This window comes from Corvus moneduloides, chromosome 2, assembly GCF_009650955.1.
Source record: "Corvus moneduloides isolate bCorMon1 chromosome 2, bCorMon1.pri, whole genome shotgun sequence".
NCBI lineage: Eukaryota > Metazoa > Chordata > Aves > Passeriformes > Corvidae > Corvus > Corvus moneduloides.
This window is the reverse complement of record NC_045477.1, coordinates 107,688,445-107,708,733: the sequence shown is the minus strand read 5'-3', so window position 1 is coordinate 107,708,733 and position 20,289 is coordinate 107,688,445. Positions and strand designations below refer to the sequence as shown.

The 20,289-nt window shown below is 43.8% G+C and overlaps 2 protein-coding genes across 8 annotated transcripts in view; one reads left to right on the top strand and one right to left on the bottom strand.

Moving 5' to 3' along the window:
- Window positions 1-5,092, top strand: part of SCML2 (Scm polycomb group protein like 2) — a 73,990-nt gene extending 68,898 nt beyond the window's left edge. For all 6 annotated transcript variants that reach the window (XM_032100743.1, XM_032100742.1, XM_032100740.1 and 3 more), the window contains one exon: window positions 525-5,092. In XM_032100743.1, coding sequence (XP_031956634.1) covers window positions 525-650 — 126 coding nt within the window. In that variant the 3' untranslated portion in view covers window positions 651-5,092. The remainder of the gene's footprint in view (window positions 1-524) is intronic.
- An 8,121-nt stretch (window positions 5,093-13,213) lies between these two features.
- The window catches only part of RAI2 (retinoic acid induced 2), a 45,019-nt gene continuing 37,943 nt past the window's right edge, over window positions 13,214-20,289 (bottom strand). For both annotated transcript variants that reach the window (XM_032100746.1, XM_032100745.1), the window contains one exon: window positions 13,214-15,398. In XM_032100746.1, the coding sequence (XP_031956637.1) occupies window positions 13,620-15,293 (1,674 nt within the window). In that variant the 5' untranslated portion in view covers window positions 15,294-15,398 and the 3' untranslated portion in view covers window positions 13,214-13,619. The remainder of the gene's footprint in view (window positions 15,399-20,289) is intronic.

Here is a 20,289-nt window from a genome sequence, read left to right as displayed (position 1 = left end):
TTGTCCTTGGTCTTGATCCTGACAATCTCTCTGGTTCAACATGGAAACAGATCTGTCTAATTTACCATATTTAGATGGTATCCAGCCCCTTTCTCCGTGTGACCGTTTGCACACGCATGCCAAAATCCTCCCACGGCTGTTTTCAAGGTTCAGTGCAAGGCCTCAGTGCTTGGATCATTTAATCTCTAACTGCACAGACCTTCCTTTGCAGCTTCTGGTTTTTTTTTCCCTTGACCCATTTAGGTTTTTCCTGGTTGGTTCTAATTCTGAGGGCTGGTTTGGTCAGTTTCTTTTATTTACTGTCATTTTCTTTCTCTAACATCTCAAATACTTAATCACAAATTAAAAATACCAAAACAAATTAAATTTCAGTGGTCATCTGTAAATACAAAGTTACAGTTACTGTTTTATATATAGTAGATATGTTTTTACTACAGTATAAACAACTGTAATGTACTTTCCAGTTTTACCATGCAGCTTGTTAAAAGTAGTTGCCTGTTGTGTTTATACTCTTCCTTCTGCAGGAAATTGATGGGAAGGCACTACTCTTACTGAGGAGTGATATGATAATGAAATATATGGGACTGAAGCTGGGGCCTGCCCTGAAGTTGTGCTACCACATTGAACGACTTAAACAAGGAAAGTTCTAGCCAGTGGGGATACCACAAACACGTGTGCTCGGATCACACCAAGCTCTCAGGTTCACAGCCATCGCCTTGATTTGAAACTTTTGCTGATATAAACCTTTATTTTTTGAAAGTGCTCTTGAAATGTAAAAGAGACATTCAGGATGAAGGGGAGGGTAGGGATTTGTGTTACATTCTTGTATTTTTGCAAATTGTTTCACAGAAAGTTGGCGGTGAGGGACAATTGATCATACTGGGTGTGGGCAGGTGTGGTAACAACACTCTCTGAATCCTGAAAAGTGTGTTCTTTGTTACAGGCTTCAGCCAACGTGTTCATATCCAGAACCAAAACAGCTGAATCCCAAAGGGACATAATAAATTGAACCAGCATCAGGTGTTAATAATTTTTACAGGGATGGCTGTAAACTTTTATATTGCAAGAAAATCTTAAAATAGAATCATCTCTGTAATGAATACTCTGGTCTTTCAGAAGAGAGGAAGGGTTATGGAAGAGAGGGCTTAATACAAATATAAGCTTTTATAAAGTGTGATTATCAGTCCTTTGGGAAGTTATGAGGACAAATGTACCGTATATTGTCAGTTTAGGCAGGCAGAAAATATTTCTGTTTCATGGAAGGTCATATTGGCTGTATAAACAGCCATTTCTGAGACAGACTGATTTCACTGGAACAATGCATCCACATATTAAGCATTCCATCTTTTTGCTAAGTTTGGCATAGATGTGTGTGTTCATGCTTTTTACATGTACACGTGTATGTGTCAGGGAAATACATACTATATAAATATAAAAATATACATACACATTGTACATATATACTCAGTTTTTTAATGTGTACTTTGCACTGTGCCAGAGAGAACTGTACAATTTCTTGTTGGTTTTTTTTACCAGTAAATGTAGTTGTGTATTACTTTCATTAGCACCTGTTTAATTTGTTCTTGGAATCAGAAGGTGACAAACAATCAAAAGGTGTCTTTATTCATACAGGCAAGACCCTGTACTATGCAATACTCCTGGTTATTCATCCCTTAACTCTGAGCCATATATTCTGATATATTTTTGGAAAGACACGTTTGGTTCCAATGTTTTGGGTTTATATTTCCTGTGAGGAAGTGCTACTATGTAACTGATAAACCTTTTTTTGGGTAAAATTGGTGCTGTTTGTATAAGCTGCAAGAATGAGTGGTGATAATAAAACAGTTTGTTGTCACTGCCAGTTGTAAAATACATCAGGGACAAGAAAATACACTTTCTTTTTAGGAAACTGAATGTACTGTATGTAATAGTCAAGTGATAAAAACTGTTTGTTAGGGAAGGTGTAGTCCTAAAATGGTAGGATTTATTATATTTCTTAATGCCTTTTTATATGAAAACATATAGTATAAATGTATTTTTTACAAATTACTTTTTTGAAAATGCCTTTCTTTACCCATAGACTGATACTCATCAGATTTCAGCAGAGATGCTGCTAGAAAACAGTGAATTTTGTGACTCACAAGTCCAAGTATTGTGTTATTTTAAGTGACTGCAATGCAATTTCAATTCAGCAAGTCATTTGGGCCCTGAAAATTGTTTTTGTTATTACATCATTAGGCATTTGACACTAAAGTTTATCTGTATCGATTTGTTTTGCATATCTTTTTGTGGTGCATGTATGCTTAGATGAATAATACAGGCATGCTCTTTATAGTAAGAAAAGGTCAGAGCAGTGATTGAAGAAACAGAATATTTTCTCTTTTTGTTAGAAAAATACTGACTTAACTTTCATATGGTTACACCAAAAATTATATATTAAGGAAAACATCATGCCCCACATGTTGAGTATATTGTTTATACATATATATAATTGTATACTACTTCTTCTATGCTTTATTATGCTGAATTTGGGTTCTTCAGCATAAAAAGATCTCATACAATTTAAGTGGAAGTAATTGACTGAAAACAGTTTTCATTTTTTACATTGCCCTTGGCATAAGAAAAACAAAGATGTTTAAATTTTCTGTTTGGCCTTTATGGAATGACATTTTTGTACATGGCACTATTATGGGTATAAATATTTGTTCAAGGCTTTCTGTGCACCCATGTGCACAAAGATAACTGTGATGTTGCTGTACCAGAAATTCGCCGTGTGCTGTAGCGTGAGATTCAAGCACTCCGAGTGTTACAGCAGAATATATTTTTTATTCTTTATTTTCAGTGGGACGTTCTTATCTAGCAAGAAAAATAAAACAGTTTGTTCATTGTTGTAACTGTCCGTTCTGTTTGACGCCGTGTGGATGTGTGAGCGCTCTCTGCGTAGGCAAGGGTGGCTGTCTTACCTGGCATTTGGCAGTTCTTGACAGTTCATGGAAACATCTGATGTAAGGAGGTTTTAATGAAAAGGGTAAGATCATTCCAACATTGTTCATCTGAAGCAATTAGTGTTTGAACTTGGATTGTTCTGTGCTTTCAAAATAAAAACTCGTTTAGTTATTCAACTATTTCATTTTATATATCTCATTTTGCAACTTACAGCTTACAGAATTCTCATATAACCACTGAGGGGAAGAGACTGATAAAAACTGTTTGTGCTGTGTTCAGATAAAGACACAACATATTTTTTCAAAGCAGTTAATGGCAATTAAGTTTGAACTTCGTACACCTCAAGCTTTCTTACTTCTGTGATACAGAAGTCTCTTGTTCCAGTGGCTGTTTGCAGCAATCAACCTGTGCCTGAGAAGGAACTTGGATTGGGTTAATGGTAACCTCACAACTGTCACAGGCAGATAACGAAAATTGGAAGCTGGCAGTGACAATAGTCCAGAGGCATTTTGCATCTGATCTCTCTCAGAACATACTTAGTATTTTTTTGGTGTTTATTTGATATAGATGACAATATGATTTAGTCTCTTTGTTTCTCCAAGTTGCTTTTCTGTCAACATGTATTCATCTGTTTATCTGGTTCTGTAACTTTTGGTCATCTTGGAAGACAGTGCCATAACTCCTCAGTGCATCATAGGACTATTGGAAATTAAATACTGCTGCCTGGGAGGACTAGCAGCTCTAACAATTATTTTTGCAGAACACCTATGCAGTAGTGGAATTGAAGAAGTCTGGAGGAGGGTAGACTGTGGCAGTATACATATTGTAGGACTTTTTCACACGTATGTAGGAATGACGGTGAAAGACAGCAAATTATGTTATAAATGTTGGCTTGAAGGATGGAGCATCTTCCCCTTTTTTGTTGCTTTGGATAAAGACACACTATTTTTTATTTCAGGTGGTAGACACAGGTGCAAAGATGTTGATCTGATTACTCGTATTTGTAGAAACTCTTCTTCCTCTGCAGTCAGGGATATAATTTGCAAAAAGCAATGTTAGCCTTCTCTGTAGCTCTGACAGTTTTGTGTGAGTCTGTGAATGTGGTTATGTAAGCTCTGAACATGATACAATCCTAAATTTGAGTATCTCAAGTATTTCTGTAGGGGAAAAATGAAACCCTGGGTGGGGATGACTAAAATCTTGAACTTTTAACCTGATCAGATAAAAGTTTTATAAGTGTTTCTTCGTGCTTTTCTTTCCTGTAATTGAAGTTGAAATTCAGAGAATTGAAATACGGATACACTGAGGCAAACTTGTATTCAGTACTTCAGCCTTCTCCATGTTCTATGTAATGAGGTACCCCCGTCTCATTCAGCAGTGGGCCCAAGTTTTCCCCAGTCTTCCTTTTGTCACCTATAGAGTGTTGTCTATTTTAATGCAGGATCGTGGAGAGAAAAACATCTTAAAAGGGGATGATAGCAGTATTTTTTTCTTTGATTGGCTAGCTAGTTACATAATGGAGTAAAATGAATGAAGAAGTGTGAACCTCTTCTAAGTAATGAGCATCTTCATCCTTCTGTCACTCTTTCTGCCAAGTTGAAGCTGTGTAGAGTTACACTGGCTTGGCTTGAAGAGGAAAAAGGAAAAAAGAGAGACCTCGTTGAGATCAGTTTCAAAGGTCATATATTCCTCCTCTCTATTTTTGTTACATGTAAAACTGTGGGAGTGAGTAAAAAGTGCTCATTTGGATCCAGCCTAAGAGTGATGCAGGGAGGCAGAAGCTGATTCCGTTCTCATTTTAGTGGTGAAATAATTGCTGCTTTTTTTTTGAGCCTTGATTATAATCTTTTGCTCTGTAAAGCTTACTAACTAGCCCATAATCCTGGGATTGTGTCCCCCAACTGTCAGTATTCCTGTTGTTTCAAAGGTCATGCAGAGCGATTTTGAGACTTGTTAAAATCTGAACAGTCTGTTGTAAACTCACTGTGTTGTGAGTCCGCAACTGTATCTATCTATAACATTTTATGTATCTTTTTTTTAGTGTGAAAGCTGCAGAGATAGGTTGGGTGGTTATTTAATAGCAAAGTATTTTGCTACTTTGTTCTCTGATGGTTTGTTCTAAATAAATCCTCATTATTGTGGCTGTGGTAATGACTGGAGTCCTGTGTGTACTTAAAATATGCCATTACAGTGATCCAGTGGGCTTTTAAATTCCTTCCGTACATAATCATCCATCCCTGTCCTAGCAGATAATTTTGATTAGCTGTAATTTGTCCCATTTGAATCAGAATTAGCTTCCATCAGCTCCAGAATCTCACAGTCCTGCTGTACACACTGAGGAGTCCTACACAAGCTGCTTCTCCTTATGGCTTTGTGGACCACTGCTAGTTTTATTTCAGCTTTCATTATCTGCAGGGGAACTGTTTAGCGCTGACAGCAAAGGCTACACATCTCTACTTCTTTTCTTTTTAAAATACACAAAGCCATTTTCATCCACAGAGATTCACTTTTTAGCATCCAAAATCAAAGCCCTTTCAAACAGATGCCAGCACAAGGGGAAGGGGGGATTGCATCCCATGTTGTCTGAACAGACAAGTGTGAACAGATGTACAGCTTGAAGCCTGCAGAAACCCTCTCTGCCAATGGTTCCTTTCCAGTTGTGACAGCTGGAAGAAAACGAATATGCCACAAAACCACCACAACAATTGCTATTACCCTGCGTTGGCTGTCCCAGCTCTGACGTCCAGAACTGGAAAGACAAAGACTCATCTACTCATCTACCCTTCCAGGTGGACACTGAGGCAATTGGCAAGGAAGTGGGAAAAAACAAAATGAATGGTGGCACACCTTAGAAAGTCTGGTGTTCAAATGCAAGAGGTCATGACTTGACTAAATTTGTCCCTTTCTCATATTTAGTTTTATTTAGTAGTTACGGAGACACTCTATCTCCCCAAGCAATTGCGCTAATACTGTCTAGATTTCCAAGAGTGAGGTTTTCAAACAGGTGTGAACTCTTCCTCAACTGCCAACTCTCCAGACTACTGCTGTAGAACAGGTTTCCTCTTATTGAAGACCCTTTTGAAGGAAGGATCTTTCCACGGGTTTCCTACTCCTGCATGTTATGAAAAGTAAGGGAAGTACTCTGCAGCTTGCTTGCTTTATCTCTGATGTATGTACCAGCTATTGCTACTGATTTCAGCTCTTGCCTGGGCATGTATGTGGTACTGTTATGAACAGATGCCTCTCATCTGCACAGTGTTACTCAAGGTGTGATCTACAAAGTGCTTTTCTTCTTTTTGTTTTTTTTAATCCCTGTGCTTTTATGAGCAAAATAGTGGGGAGGGAGAAATAAATAAATGCTCAGTTTTACTCTACCCTTGGTTTATGCTTGTACTTCAGGGATGAGGTAGTAGATAGGTAATTTTATTATATTGGAACATAATTGTTTATTAGGTTCAATGGATAATGTGTATGGGGGGAGATTTTGTTGGTTAGTTGGTTTTAGTTTGGGGTTTTTTTTCTTGGTTTGTGGTGGGGTTTTTTTGTTTGTCTTGGGTTTTTTTTTAACTGACTACTATCACCTGTTCATTTATTTTCAAGAGGCCAGCTCAGCAAAAGGGTGCATATTACTTTCATACCTCTTTGCATTCGCCATAATACAGTAATTGTAATTGCCTGGGTGGTGTTCAGCTACAGGAAATGAACAGGTTGGGGAAAGTTGAAATGTTTTGAAAGAAAACAGAAATGCAAGGCTGGGATGAGTGATAGGGTTTACATGCAATAAACATGGGAAGGAAAATACATGAAGTAATGGAAAATTAGGAAGGAGAAAACCAGGTGGATATATCAAGATAAACTGTTTCAGATTCACAGATGACTTGTGTCTTTGACTGTTCGTGTTGTGCTGGGATTTTTAAGGGGAAAGTTAGAAATAAACATTTTGAACCATGTCAGGGATGGGAAGTCTTTTATCTTGACATGATTTTATCTGAAGACAAGGGCTGAATCCTTGTAATTCCCAACCCAGTTTTTGGGACATGCACTCTCTGTCCTTAAGTTGTTTCTTAGCTGCTTCTAACAACTCACTCTTGGTATGATTTCTTTTAAAGTCAGAGCAGCTGAGGAGCCAAAACCTGGGAATACAGGCTTGGGCTTGGCTTCATGTAACTTCATCTCTTGATATCATAATTTTCTAGACTCTCAGTCCATGGGAGTTGAGGGTATGAGTGATCTGACCAGATACCAATATCTGCTTTACAGAGACTTCTTGACTATTGATTTTATTAGCCAGTTTTATCATGGGAGTCTCAATACCCATTTCAACTTTAGCACATGCGGTAATTCCCCACTTAAAGTGCTCTTTGTTGCAAATAAGCTGGAACAACCCTCTCACTTGAGTCCTTCATTGGAAGACCTAGTTGCCATTGAGAAGCAAATGTTCAGGTGCACATTACAGGAGCCAAGCAATGTTGGCCAGGTCCCATGCTCTACCACACAAGAGGTCTGACTTTAAAGTCCAGTTGTTCAGAATATCTAGCCAAAAGTATATCCATAAAGAATATGTGTGCTTTCATAGATCTTTGTTGTTGCACAGAATACTGTGGCAAAAAGCAGACAACAAGCACTTAAATATTCTGTTGGTGTTTTTTAACCCCACTCTGACAAATATGGGTGGTTCTAGGTGAGTGTGGCATATGCATCATCAGGCTTTGAGTGTGGGGGCTTTGTGCCATCATGGCTGAGCTGTGGAGGGTCTCTGAAGGGCAGGTACATATTGTCTTATGCTGGATTGTGCTTTGTGGACCAAGCTTCCAAAGACTTATTTTGAAACATTTGTTAAAAAAAAAATCCACTTGTTACCTTTGTAACTTTGAATGCAGGTAGGTTGGGTTTGGTTTTTTTTCCTCAAGAAGCAAGAAATTACTTGTGTATCAGAAACCTCAAAAATTAATAGCTTTCCCATGCTTATTGATGGTACTTTTAGGGGTTTTCTTTGGGTACATAAGCTGCACAAAGAAGGACCTCCTTGTTTTGTTTTTGGTCTGTGAGATGCCAGTCTAGGACAAAACATTGCCTATCTTTGTTCCTAAGCAAAGAAAGATGGGAACTCCGTTGATGAAGATGTGGTGGGAAGGATGATATTGAAACAATGCAAAAAATGTGACCGTTTTGAAACAGCTGTGGGCTAAGGAACATTAGTAATCCCAGGAGCAAGGGGGGAGAGACAGGCTGATGCAGGGATACAATGTGTCTGTTACCAGCGCTCCACTGGAAACACACTTCCAAACAGAGAAAAATTATGTTCTACTTGGAAAAAAGTAGAAATAGTCCTTCCTTCCAGATATTTGATTAGATTGTACCATGCTGTTTGCTCTTTTAATTTTCATGTCAGTTTGGAAGAATCCTAATAATTTCAGTACTGGGATATTATGGTATTATTCTAACAGAGCTTGGGGTATATGGGCACAAAGCAATGCTAAATATTTTAACGATTAGTAATATTTCTACTCAAACATGAAGAAATGTTTCAGATGGTTCAACAACAGAACAGATTTTCCTAACAGGATTGCAATTACCATGATTTTAACAACTGTGGAAAATATATTTTCTGCACTAAAATTATGAGATTTGCTTGTGTGTGTAGTACTGCCCCAGAGTACTCTGAACTGAAAACTTCAGCATCAAGGGTATGTAGTATAGTCTAAGAGAAATGCAACTTTAAATAAGAGGAGGAGGAAGCGTTGGGAAAAAAGTGAAAGGTGAGTCAAAAAAGAAAATTGCACAAATTAACATCATTAATGTCACTGTGTCAGGCTGTCTGCCTTTGGGAAGGCAGGAACAGACCCCAGAGGAAAAAAAGGTCCTTGACTGAGCCCTTCAACATGTTTTTATAAACTTGAGCACAAAAAGAAACGAAAACATCTGGCACCAGGATATTATGCAATGTTGTTTTATGCTGTTTTCATTGTCTAATATTCTTCATGAGAACTGTTAACGAGTCACTTACTGTTGTCAGATCACGATCCCAAGTTGCCTGTGTGCAAGTGAAGGGGCACAGACTTCTCTGATTTGCTCCCTTCCATGCTCAGTGGCCACTTCTGTGCCAAATGGTTTCCCCTGAAACCTTTCATGTGCAAGTGTGTGAAGCTGATCCTTGAGCCCCTATGGGTCAAACCTCTGCAGGGATGGGCAAGGTGGTGTAATCATCCCAGTGCTCTGGGAGGCCTGAGCAGAAAATGGGTAGAAGTTGTTAAAAAAGTGATCGCTGATTGTGAGACATCATGGCATATCAATTTTATAGCAGACAGGAGCGTGGGTGGTAGGAGAGCATAGGTCACACACGTTACCTCAGGCCTGGGAAAGGCAAAACCAGCTACCTTTGCACTTCTGCTCCCCTTCACCTTCCTGCTGGGATGGTTTTGCTGCCTCTTTTCCGTGTCCCCTGCTGTCAGGGCAGGAGCAGGAGCAGGAGCAGGAGCAGGAGCAGGAGCAGGAGCAGGAGCAGGAGCAGGAGCAGGAAGGTTGCCCTGCCATGCGTGCTCTGCATGTGTGGTTTGATGTATGGTCTCCCCCAGGCCTCACTTCTCGGCTGCCTTTAGCCCAAGAAAGCATGACTCTCCCTGAGCTCAGTGCTTGCCTTTCTCCTCGCTCTCACCGAGTGGCCCAAACCTTGTTGTTGAGCTGACACCTTTCTTTTCTCTGTCTGTCATCGGCTCATGACCAAGGGCTGTCGCTTTGCTTCTCCCTTTCATTCTCTGGCTGGCTGCTTGCTAACTTCAATAAAGGTGCAATGCTAACAGGCCTGGGGATCTTGTCTCAGCTTCCATTGCCTGCTTTCTTGTCCCTATTCTACACCTTTTCCTTGCACTTACAGTCATCTGTGCCTTACCCGACTGCTTGGTGTTCTCCCAACCTAGAAACTGCCCAGTCCAGGTAAGTTCCCTGTCTGAGAAGCTGCTCAGTCTTCTTTTGGATTAATGAATTTTGCTGACAACTAAGTCCAGAAGCCTTAGCTGTGCACCCCTGGTCCTGGAGCTGTGCCTTAGGCAGCACAGGGGAAGGGCTGTCCTGTGTAGGAAAGCTGGTACATCTGAGCACTCCTGCCCCTGAGGCTGCCCTGTCCCATGGCCTACATCTGAGATGTGCAGCCCTTCTACCTGCCTTGGATTCAGTTTCTGGATTCCTGCAAAGCCCCTGCCTGACAGGGGGAAGAGAGCAAAGGGAAAGGTAACACACCCCCACAACCCTCTACCCTCTCACTCACCCCCTAATAAGAGTCCCTGCCCGAAGTCCAAGTCACACGAAGCCTGGAGCCAACAAGGGGTGCCCCTGAGGGCACGGCTTCTCTCTCCCTCTCCTCTCTCTCTCCCCCTTGTATATACCCATCATCGTAAAATGTCTTCCTCCTACCATTACAGCTTAATGACTTTCCCTTCAACTTCACTAGAGGTATTAATGTCTCCATTAACAGCCACCAGAAATGGAAGCTCCATATATCATGAGTGCAGCTCCACGTCCTTCTTCTCGTACACAAGTTTCAGAAGCAGTTAAAATGTAGCCCTGTGGAAAATTAATGGCCCAATATACAAAAACTGCAATTGCTGCTAAAGGCGAGGAGGAGGAGGAGGTGAAAGTGCTCAGTCTTGGTGTAATTAAGTAGTTTGTTCTATGGCTTCTTCTCCCCCATGCTGATGGGATATAGGACTTGTGCTTCACACGCGACGGATGGTGGGAGGCAAACGGTCCCTACTTAGCATCATTTGCCCAACAGAGTTCAGCAGCAGGAGAGGTGCTGGTGTGTGGCTCCTCTTCCCATGGCACAGCCTTGAAGGCTGGGATTGCATGAAATGGCAGCAGGGTAAGGGAGTGGGAGCTGCCCTAAGCCTTCTGGGAAGATGCTGCTGAGAATATCCCCCCTGTCCCTGCAGATTAAGCAAGGGAAAAGCCAGGCAGCGGCGTGGGTGAGCCCAGTCTGCTCTGCTTATCCATTCCTATGGGAGTGGCTCCAGCCTGTGTCGCAGGCTCTGGGCATGTTGGTGGCAACCAGCAGTGCCAGGGAGCTTGCTCATTCTGGCCCTGCAAAGCTGGGGAGGCTGTCCTGGAGTGGCAGAGAGGGATGCTAGGATAATTGGAGCCTGCTCTGGTTTTCCTCAGCCCTGCTTCAGAGGGAAGAGGTTGCAGTTACTCCTCTAAGGGACTGGGGCAAGATGCAGCCTCATGTCTGCTGGTCTGGTCTACTGTTACAACCAGTACCAGTTGGCTTTAAACTCAATTTGTTGTCCCCAGGCATTGGGTGTTTTGACAGTGCTTGTATGGGTTTATAATGTCATAAAGCTGATTTAGCCTAATTTGTTGTCAGGGTTTCTGGAGCCTGTGGTCTAAATTCAGTTAAACCAGACTGCTGTGTGCAGAGTGGGCTGGGAGGTACCCTCAGCATTGATGCTTCCAGTAAAGGCCTATGAAGGAGAGGAGGGAAAAGCTGAGCACCTGCAGCCAGTGCCACCAACAGGTGCTGCTCTGCCTGTCCCAGGTATCCTGTGGTCAGCAGGAGGGCAGCAGTGGATGGATGCCCTCTCTGCCTGATGAGGATGCTGTGGGGAATGACTCACACAAGGATGGCAAGGACTGGGGCAATTGGTGCAGCAGATGCAACCACCAGTGTGGAACACTTTAAAAAAAAAATTAGACTTCTTTTGAACTTGCTTCTGTCAGCTGCAAAATAAAAATGACAGCAGCCAATGCTATGATTGCCTTGTTTTACTCTGGTATAGCCCCAGGAAAAATTCACATTTTCAGAAGGTTTTTTGACACTCTAGAATGGGCAGGCTGAAATAGATGGGACAGTGACAACTGGGGTGGCCATCCCAAGGGACGTTGAAATCTTTAGCCTCTGCACTGCAATAACCACATGACATATTTCATTAGCAGTTTCTTGGAAGGAGAAAAACAAAGTAGCTGAGTATTTTCAATTAAGAAAAAAGATATTTTTTAAAAATGCAGTCAGATGACTAAACATTAACGAATCCATCAGCATTATGCTTTTCAGAATGTTGTCAGTCCTGCCACCTCAGGGAAAAATAAAAGGCTTTTAAAAAACTTAAAAAGCAAGAGTTTGACAGAAGTGGTGCTATGCTTATATGAAAGTCTTCCATTTTTGTCTTAAGCTAGAAGGCAGTGATCCTTCAGCCAAGGAAAAGAGAAACAACATGCCCTTCCTAACCTCCTAGTGCAAATTCATTTTCCAAATAGTGAATTGGTGTCTGCTGCTATCAAAAATTGCAAAAGATTTTGGCATGACACTGGTGCCTGTGGGTGCGAGTAGACTTGAGACACTGAAGCTGCTCCTTTGAGGAACTTCTCATTGTATGAACAACTGCAAAAACCTTCCCAAAGATGTCCAAGAGGAGTCTTGGGAGTAAGTTGGCTGCAGCTAGGCAAAGGAAGGCACAGTTAGTGTGTGATGGTATCCAGCTAATGCCTTTTTTACTTAGCCAGTCCTGGAGCACTGCCAGGAACATTAATTTGAAATTGTAACAGAAGTTTTCTACAGGTATAGCCACAAAAAAGGCAGTGGCCACCACGAATTGTCCTCCTGCTCTCACATTTGTCCTTCTGTCAGGATCTGTTTTAACCAGTGAGCTGTGTGAACTTCGAAGCTGACAGACAATAATGCACCTGCAGCACATTTCCATAGACAAGTGCAAAACCATAACCTAGCAGAACTTTTATTTTAATTGTATGCTCACATTTTTCCATTTATGTGGGTGGCTTTGTACACTGCCGAGTGATAAAGTTACACAGCTCTGCTTTTACGTGCATTGATTTCAGCCATCAAAGAAACTTAGAAAACTAACAATAAACAGCTTTTCCATATAGCTGTAGTCAGGCTGGAAAAATATGTGATTCTTCCTCCCCTCCTGCCCCCTGGCAACCGAATTCCCCTGACTTTTAGGCTTTTCTCTTTTAAATGACTGATAACATTACTTAAGATGCTTTCCTGTGGGTCTCTCGCAGTGAACCTGTCCTGGGTGTGCACAGGCTGTCCCGCTCGCTCTCACTCCTCCAGTAGCTCATTTGGGTGCATCGTTAGCTGCTGTTGTGATGTGCTCTTGACACTGCTGCAGGACAAGATAATTTTTCTTAGCCTGCTATTAACATTTTACGTTCATCGTAAGTCAGGTCTAGTGCTTTACAGTTTACAGATTTTTTTGCATGACCTCTGTAGACTGAAAGTGATTCGGAAATGAGAAAAGAATGCTGCAACCAATTAGCACGTACAAACATTTATTTTGAAATTTCCATTCTGACTGTTATGAAGAGTTACATCATCAAAGCACTTTATGGCAGTGAAAATAGCTCTTACCCCTCTGACTCATCCATTACTCCATTAAAGCTGCAAAATGTGCAATCTGCTTGAAAAATAGGTTGCTTTTTATTCAGTTTCCCATGAAAAGTCAAAATTTGATAACAAAAAAAAAACAACCGAAAACAAGAGAAAAAAACCAAACCAACCCAGTTTATAGGGACTCTACATCTGATCCTCTCCCTCTTCCCCCAAAAATAACTTACAAAGATAGTTTAAAGTTTTAAATGAGTTTAAAACCAAGTGCATCTTTTTTATTATTTTTTCTTCTTCTTCTCATAATAATCTTAAAATTCTAAAAACCCATAATTTACTTTCTTGGAAAAAAGGCAGCCAGCCGTTGTTTCTTGATTGGAAGAATATGTATCTCCGGCGAGTTAATTTTCTTTAGCTTTACGCTCCTGTTTTTGACGGGTTTCCTGAGGGCCTCGGCGCTGTCCCGAGGCTCGGGCGGGCTCTTCACATCGTAGCACTGCAGCACCGAGTCCTGGGGCAGGTCCCTTTTGAAGGAAAAGTTTTTGGTGGAGACCCCCGACAGGCCCTTGATCTTGCCGCAGAAGATGGTGGGCACGGCATCCTTGACGGAAACGATGACTTTGGCTGTCTGCGAGGTGCTGACGATCTCGATGTTGTTGCCGGCCTTAGGCTCGCAGCCCGCCCTGCCCGCCTGTTCCACCAGCCACTTCTGCGGCTGCCGCAGCAGCTCAGCCGCGCCGCCGCCCGCGGCCCTGCCCTCCGCCTTGCCCACCGCCTCCTGGGGCTTGCAGGGGGCGAAGGGGCCGGCTGGCCCGGGGAGCCTGTCCGGCGCGGGGTGGGCACCGATCTCGGCGGTGGTGGCGGGGCCAGGGCCGGCCGCCTCCCCGTGCAGCCCCCCCGGCTTGCGACAGGAGGCGAGGGACAGGTCCAGGGCCCCGTCCTCGGGCGGCGGCGGCGGCAGCGGCAGCGCGGCCTCGCTGGCCCGAAGCGCGGGCGGCCCTCTCATGGAGAGGTCCAACGCCTCGTTCTCACCACCCATCTTGATGACAGTGTGACGGCTGAGCTGGGGAAACTCCCGCGGGTGGAGGAGTTCGAAGGGCTTCGTCTCCTCCTTCTCCAGGGGTGTCTGGGTGCCCTTGCAGGAGTGGGGGGTGAAGAGCGGCGGCTTGGGTGGGTCAGGGGCCGCCTTGGCCTCGGCGCCGTGGGGCACAGGGATGGGGACAGGGATGGGGATAGGGATGGGGACGGGTAAGGGCACGATAACGGGGTAGGGCACCAGCAGCGTAGCAGGGGGCACCAGCGGGGACAGGGGCGAGCTGAAGGCCTGGGGTGGGAGGGTGGTGTAGTCGGGGGGCGGCTGACAGGGGGCTGAGCCCAGGGCGCCCTGTGAGGGAAACAGGTCCTGAAGGACGGCGGCGAATCCCGGTGTCTGAAAGACCGGGGGCAGGACGGGCTCCTGCGCTTGGCTGGAGGGCTTGGGGTCCAGGAGCTGGGGCTGCCCAACAGGGGTCGTGGTGCCGGGGAAGAGGCCGGCGTGCAAGGGGCTGGTGGGGCAGGCAGCCCCCGGAGGCAGCACCAGGGGCGAGTTCAGGTGCTGGAAGACGTGCTGCTCCAGGAGGACGGGGAGCGGGACAGGGCCCTGGGTGGTCATCACGTAGGGAGTGGCGGCATTGGTGGCTGGCATCTGCGGGGCAGCGCTGCCGGCGACCTGCAGGTGGATGGGCAGGACCACGGGGTTGTCCCCCAGGCAGATGGGCTGCAGCACGGTGGCCGCCACCTTCAGGGCCACCCCGCTCTGCGACTCGGCCGGTGGCGTCAGGATGGAGGGCGCAGGGACTGTCACCAGTGGGGAAAGGGCTTTCTTCATCAGGTCGGCCGAGTTGATGTTCCAGGCCTCTGCTGTGATCAGCTGGGCCACCCCATTTTCCAGCTTGTTGTTTGCCATCGCCGAGGGTGAGTTGGTGACGTCCATAGGCAGGTTTGGGGCATCCTTGTACAGCTCCTCCATGTTGCAGGGCTTCTTGGGCTCTGCCAGCACCACCTCTACATTGCTGTCAGTGGGACCCACGGCGGCTCCACACTGCCAGGAGCATCAACACCGACATAATTTGGCCTGGAAGCCAGAAATATATTTTAGGCACCACATAAATCTCCTCCCTAAAATAATATTTGCAATTGCCTTTATAAAAGACCCCCGTCACCAAAGAAAAGCCGTTAAACATTTCCACACTTCAAGCTAATGGCTCCATAATACAGAGTACTATATATACAGATATGCTGGATATACATACAGCCCTGAGTGTTGTGCGAAGCATTTTGAGGAACTTATATTTTGCCATAAACACAGATAATTTAAATGGCCTTAAGCACTGCCTGCAGCCAAAAAACCTCTCAGTACACAGCCTGAAACAAGGACTCAGGATGCCCATCCCACATTTTTAAACAAAGCTTCACATAATGACAATGCATGTCAGAGCTGAGTGACAGCATGTTGTTTTAACTCAACAGAAGCCCCGAAACAAACATTTCTCAAAATATTGCAGCCAAGAAATATTCAACCATGGGTGAAGGGTGCTTGATTCCCCTTCAGAGCTTGTCCCTTTTTCATCCCAAAAACTGCTGTGAGCAGGATCAGAAAGGAGCATGGTCAGGCAACAGCAAAGCAAAACCAATCCAAACCCCAGCATTCACCCTGCCACAGGGCTGGATAGAGACAGTAATGTGAACCAGGCACCTGATTCATTAAAGACTTGACAAAAAAAAAACAAAAAAAACCCCAAAAAACAAACCAACAAAACAACTTAAAATTTATTTTGACAGCCCGTCTCTTTATATCAACCAAGCAAATGGCAATTAAAAAAAGGGCAGGGATGGTTTCATGATCGTGGTGAAATATGCAGCCTGTTTCCCTTAAATATCAACACTTCCCTCCCCCTGCAGAAAAAAACCCCCAAAACCCCAGAAATTTAATGGCACTATGCATCCATTTATTTAGAAGGATAAGTAATTTCTCCCCTGTGAGCTGCTGCCAGCAGACTTGGGCTGATGCCTGGCTGCTTCACCTGGTGCTGCCCGTGCCTCTCCCGAAGTGTGCAGAGAATCCTACCATAGTAATAATCACCATGGAAACTTGTCCAGTTTCAACTCTGTTACCATGGGAAAGCACCGGCGCACCCCAAATGTACATTTTTCACCTGCACAGGTCTGAATCATACTCCCTATGAGCAAATGATGTGCCATCACCACTGCCCAGCTGCCCAGGCCCATGGGAGCAAGGCACTTCCCCCATGTCCCGCAGGCTCACTGGGATGACAGGAGATGACAGGGAGGGCAGCACCACTCTGAAACTGAAATTGTCTGGGTGAAGGGTCCCAGCTTGGGGATGTGTCTGTGTCTAAGAGCATGTAAAGAACTCCTTACAGAAATGATTTGCTGGCAGAGATGTTTATAAGACCAACAAACCTGCAAAGAGGTCAAGGAAAAGGGGAAAAACCAAAACCTTACAAAGAGAGGCTAAAAAATGTCCAAGGTGAGGAAATGGGAAATCTCTTAAATCTCTCCTGAGACCTGTAAATCCCTGGATTTGGCAGTGAGATGCTATGGCGAGCACAGGACTACCTACAGAAATGCCAGGAGTTGATAGCAGAGGCTGGTTGGATGAAATGCTAACAATTTATCAGGCGCGTTTGAGTTCTTAAAAAGGATTTTTAAAAGTAAACACGAGTCATTTGTTTTCCCCTCCTGCTGCTGGCTCAAGGAGAATAATTCCAGATAATTCCCATCTCATTAAATGTTCTGCAGAAAAGATTCACAAATATAGGGTTGGGTTTGGTTTTTTTGTTTGTTTGTTTCCTTTGTTCCTGCCTTGCCTGAGATAGATTACAGGAAGGCAGAGATGCCCAAGCACTGAAAACAGGAGCAAAAATCAAATTCCTTATTCAGAAAGTGACAAGTATCAGTAAGAAAACCATTGGGCCAGTGTTGTTTTGAAAAAAAGAAGAGTAATTGTTTCTAAAAATAAAGACTATGAGGAGACAGCTCAGCAGATTAAGCTGAAAGAAACAGATATCGTCATTTCTGTTAAGGAATTAAAAGCCATTTTCTACTGTTCTTATATAATCTCTCCCTCCCTGTTTTCCAAATGACCATTTTAAACCCTTGGTATCTGTAGTGCACACCAGCATCTTTGCTCCTCCAGCTGCTGCAGCACAGCTGAGTGTTCTGCCCATGACACTGCCTCTTCCCCATGTTTCTGTTTGCTTGAGAAGTGTGAGATTGTGGTGTTTCCATAGAGAATTAAAGATTTGGTGGGGACAGGAAATGACCCCCTGTTCCCCTGGCAAACCCATTTAATGTTGAGAAACAGAAAAATTAAGATGAAAATTATGCTGTGTAAGAGACGTGAGGGATTAGCATGGTGTAGGGACCCATGGAGAGAGAGACAGATCACCACTGAAGATGAAAGTATAAAACATAATAAAATCCCCCCACTGCTGCTTTAAAAGGCGACAGGGCTGGAGGCAGAGGAAATAGCGAGATGAGGGGAAGAAGAGCTCATCTATCACCATCAGACACCTTGGAGAAATGCCTGTAGGCTTGGCTGGTTTTTTTTAAAGCATAGTCAAATATTGTTTTCCACACTGAATCCTACATGTGCCTGGGATCTGTAAATATACCTTGCTGGGCTCGAGGTCACTACCTCTGGGAGGGCCCCACCATGTGAGAGGAAGGAGACAAGAAAGGTGAGGTGCAGCCCTTTACCCAGGTTTACGGTTTTGGGGTGGGTTTTTTCCCCCCTCACCTTTCCTATGGGGAAGGACCTTTCTGTAATTCCAGTACACCTGCTTCTTGAGCATGTCATCACCACAGAAAAAAAAAATAACGTATATATAAAAATATATGTATCTATAAAAATACTTAAAATTATTTCCTGATCCTGCCCGCAGCCTGCAGCTTGGCAGTAGCTGGCTGCCAGGTACAGTGGAGTCCAGCACAACTTGATCCTGCTTCCTGTAAAGCTATTTTCAGTTTCATTTGGGAGGGAATCCCAAGGCTGCTAAACACGTGTTAGACTCATCACCTATTATCAAGGTCAGTAAGCAGGCAGAGTGAAAAGGATCCAAGTCCCCAAGCCTCAGATGAGGAAACTTTGAAGATCTGAGATCAAGAGACAGATTGAAGTTGTCCAAAGGTGTTTTGTAGTTCCTGGACTCCTTTTTTATATACTGTGTACATAGCAGACAGTACAAAACCCTAAATCCACATGGAAGTGACTGAAACGAAAGTGAATTTTCAATATTGGTATAAACAGTGATAGCTATATTATACTTCTCCTGTAATAAAAATCAACCTGAAGCATGTGCTGGGGTTTGGGGGTTTTTTGGGGTCTTTTAAAATTGCTGCTTCAGTACACATAAATTATTCAGTTACGCAGTTTTTAAAGTAAGTTTTGTGCATCTAATATACATAAAAGAAGGTAATATAATCTAGAGGAAGTGCCTTAACTTTTTTCTGCCTACAATACATCGGTCCTGAAGAATCAATTTCACTTTCCCTACTTACCTATTTTATATTTAATTTGCCGTTTGTTTTAACTGAAAAGAAGCTTGAAACACTGAAACAAGCCCTACTGTAAATAACCCGAGCTTTCCCATCTGGGTGCTGATAAGAGCTAAGTTCATGGCACTATGCAATGATGTGTGTGACTGTACAGGAAATGGTATCTTAGCTATACACAAATGCCTTGAAAGGGTAGTGATAACGCCAGCTTATTTTTTTAATCTCCTGCTGATGGCTGTGCAACAGATTTTTCTCAGGGCTGCTGTGTGCCTTCCTGTGCGGCCGCAGCACAGCTCTCCCTGTGCTCTGCCTGCTTGTCTGTACCATGGCTTGTACCTTGTGTCTACACAGAACTCAAATTATACTGCGCACACTATGGGAAAGGATTAGATGCCCCCTTTGTGGGATGCCTGGCTCAGTATCTCCTAGAAAAACAGGGCTTCCCTTGAGTATAAACAGAGTAACAAACAGAAAATTAAAAATCTTGACTTAATGGAGCTGCTTGGGGACACAATTATGGTTGGATGTGGACTTCAGTGTTTTCCCAAAACTCGCTGCTTGATGTCGCTGATCCAACCAACTACAAATCATCTTCCATGCTACAAATTTTGGTCGCTATAGCTTCAGCCATACACAAAGGCTTTACCGTATTATTATTGGTGTTTTGTTACTAGAATAGAAAAAATGTATTTGAATGAAGTGACCTTTCGTATACCAAATACATGGAACTATTACTACACAAATAACATACAGGTGGGCTCTCCCATACATGCAAGCCACAGAGGATTTCAGCATGTTTCCCTGTCACATTTCCCACTGATTTACCTATTCATTCAGGCACCTGGGACTGACAATCCTAGCTACCCCACGTATGCTTTTAGTATATAATCCTCAAGCACCAAGGGGCAAAGCAGTTATCAGCTCACAGCTAGTGGTGAGATTGCCTTCTCCCATGTTGCAGCATTTCTGGTACTGTTTTTGATACCCCACACACGTCAGTTGGGTGCAGAGACACCACGGGCCAGTGGGGCCTGTCACCCTTCTGCTTGGAAACAGGCCGATGGTGAACCCCTCCAAGGTGTGGGGCAGGCAGAGCAGAGGAGACCCACAGGATATTTCTTAAGGCAAGCTGGCCTTCACCCTCTTGCCGGCTCACAGCTGAACCCTAAATGCAGTCTCACTGCCTCTGGAAAAGGGGCTCAATGACCCCTGCTTGGTCATCACAAAAAGGGAACCACTGGGCATGCACTTCTCTGTCTCGTCAAGGGGCACCAGGGAAACATCCCAGTTTAGCCCTGCCTTCTTCTGCCTCATTCCCTTGACTCAAACACCCAACACCACCCTGTAAAGATTTAGGAGGTGCCATTCAAAATCGATTGAAGGCAAAGAGAGAAAGGCATTGGAAAGGTGGGCAGGATTCACTCCTGCACAAGGGTACTGCTGCC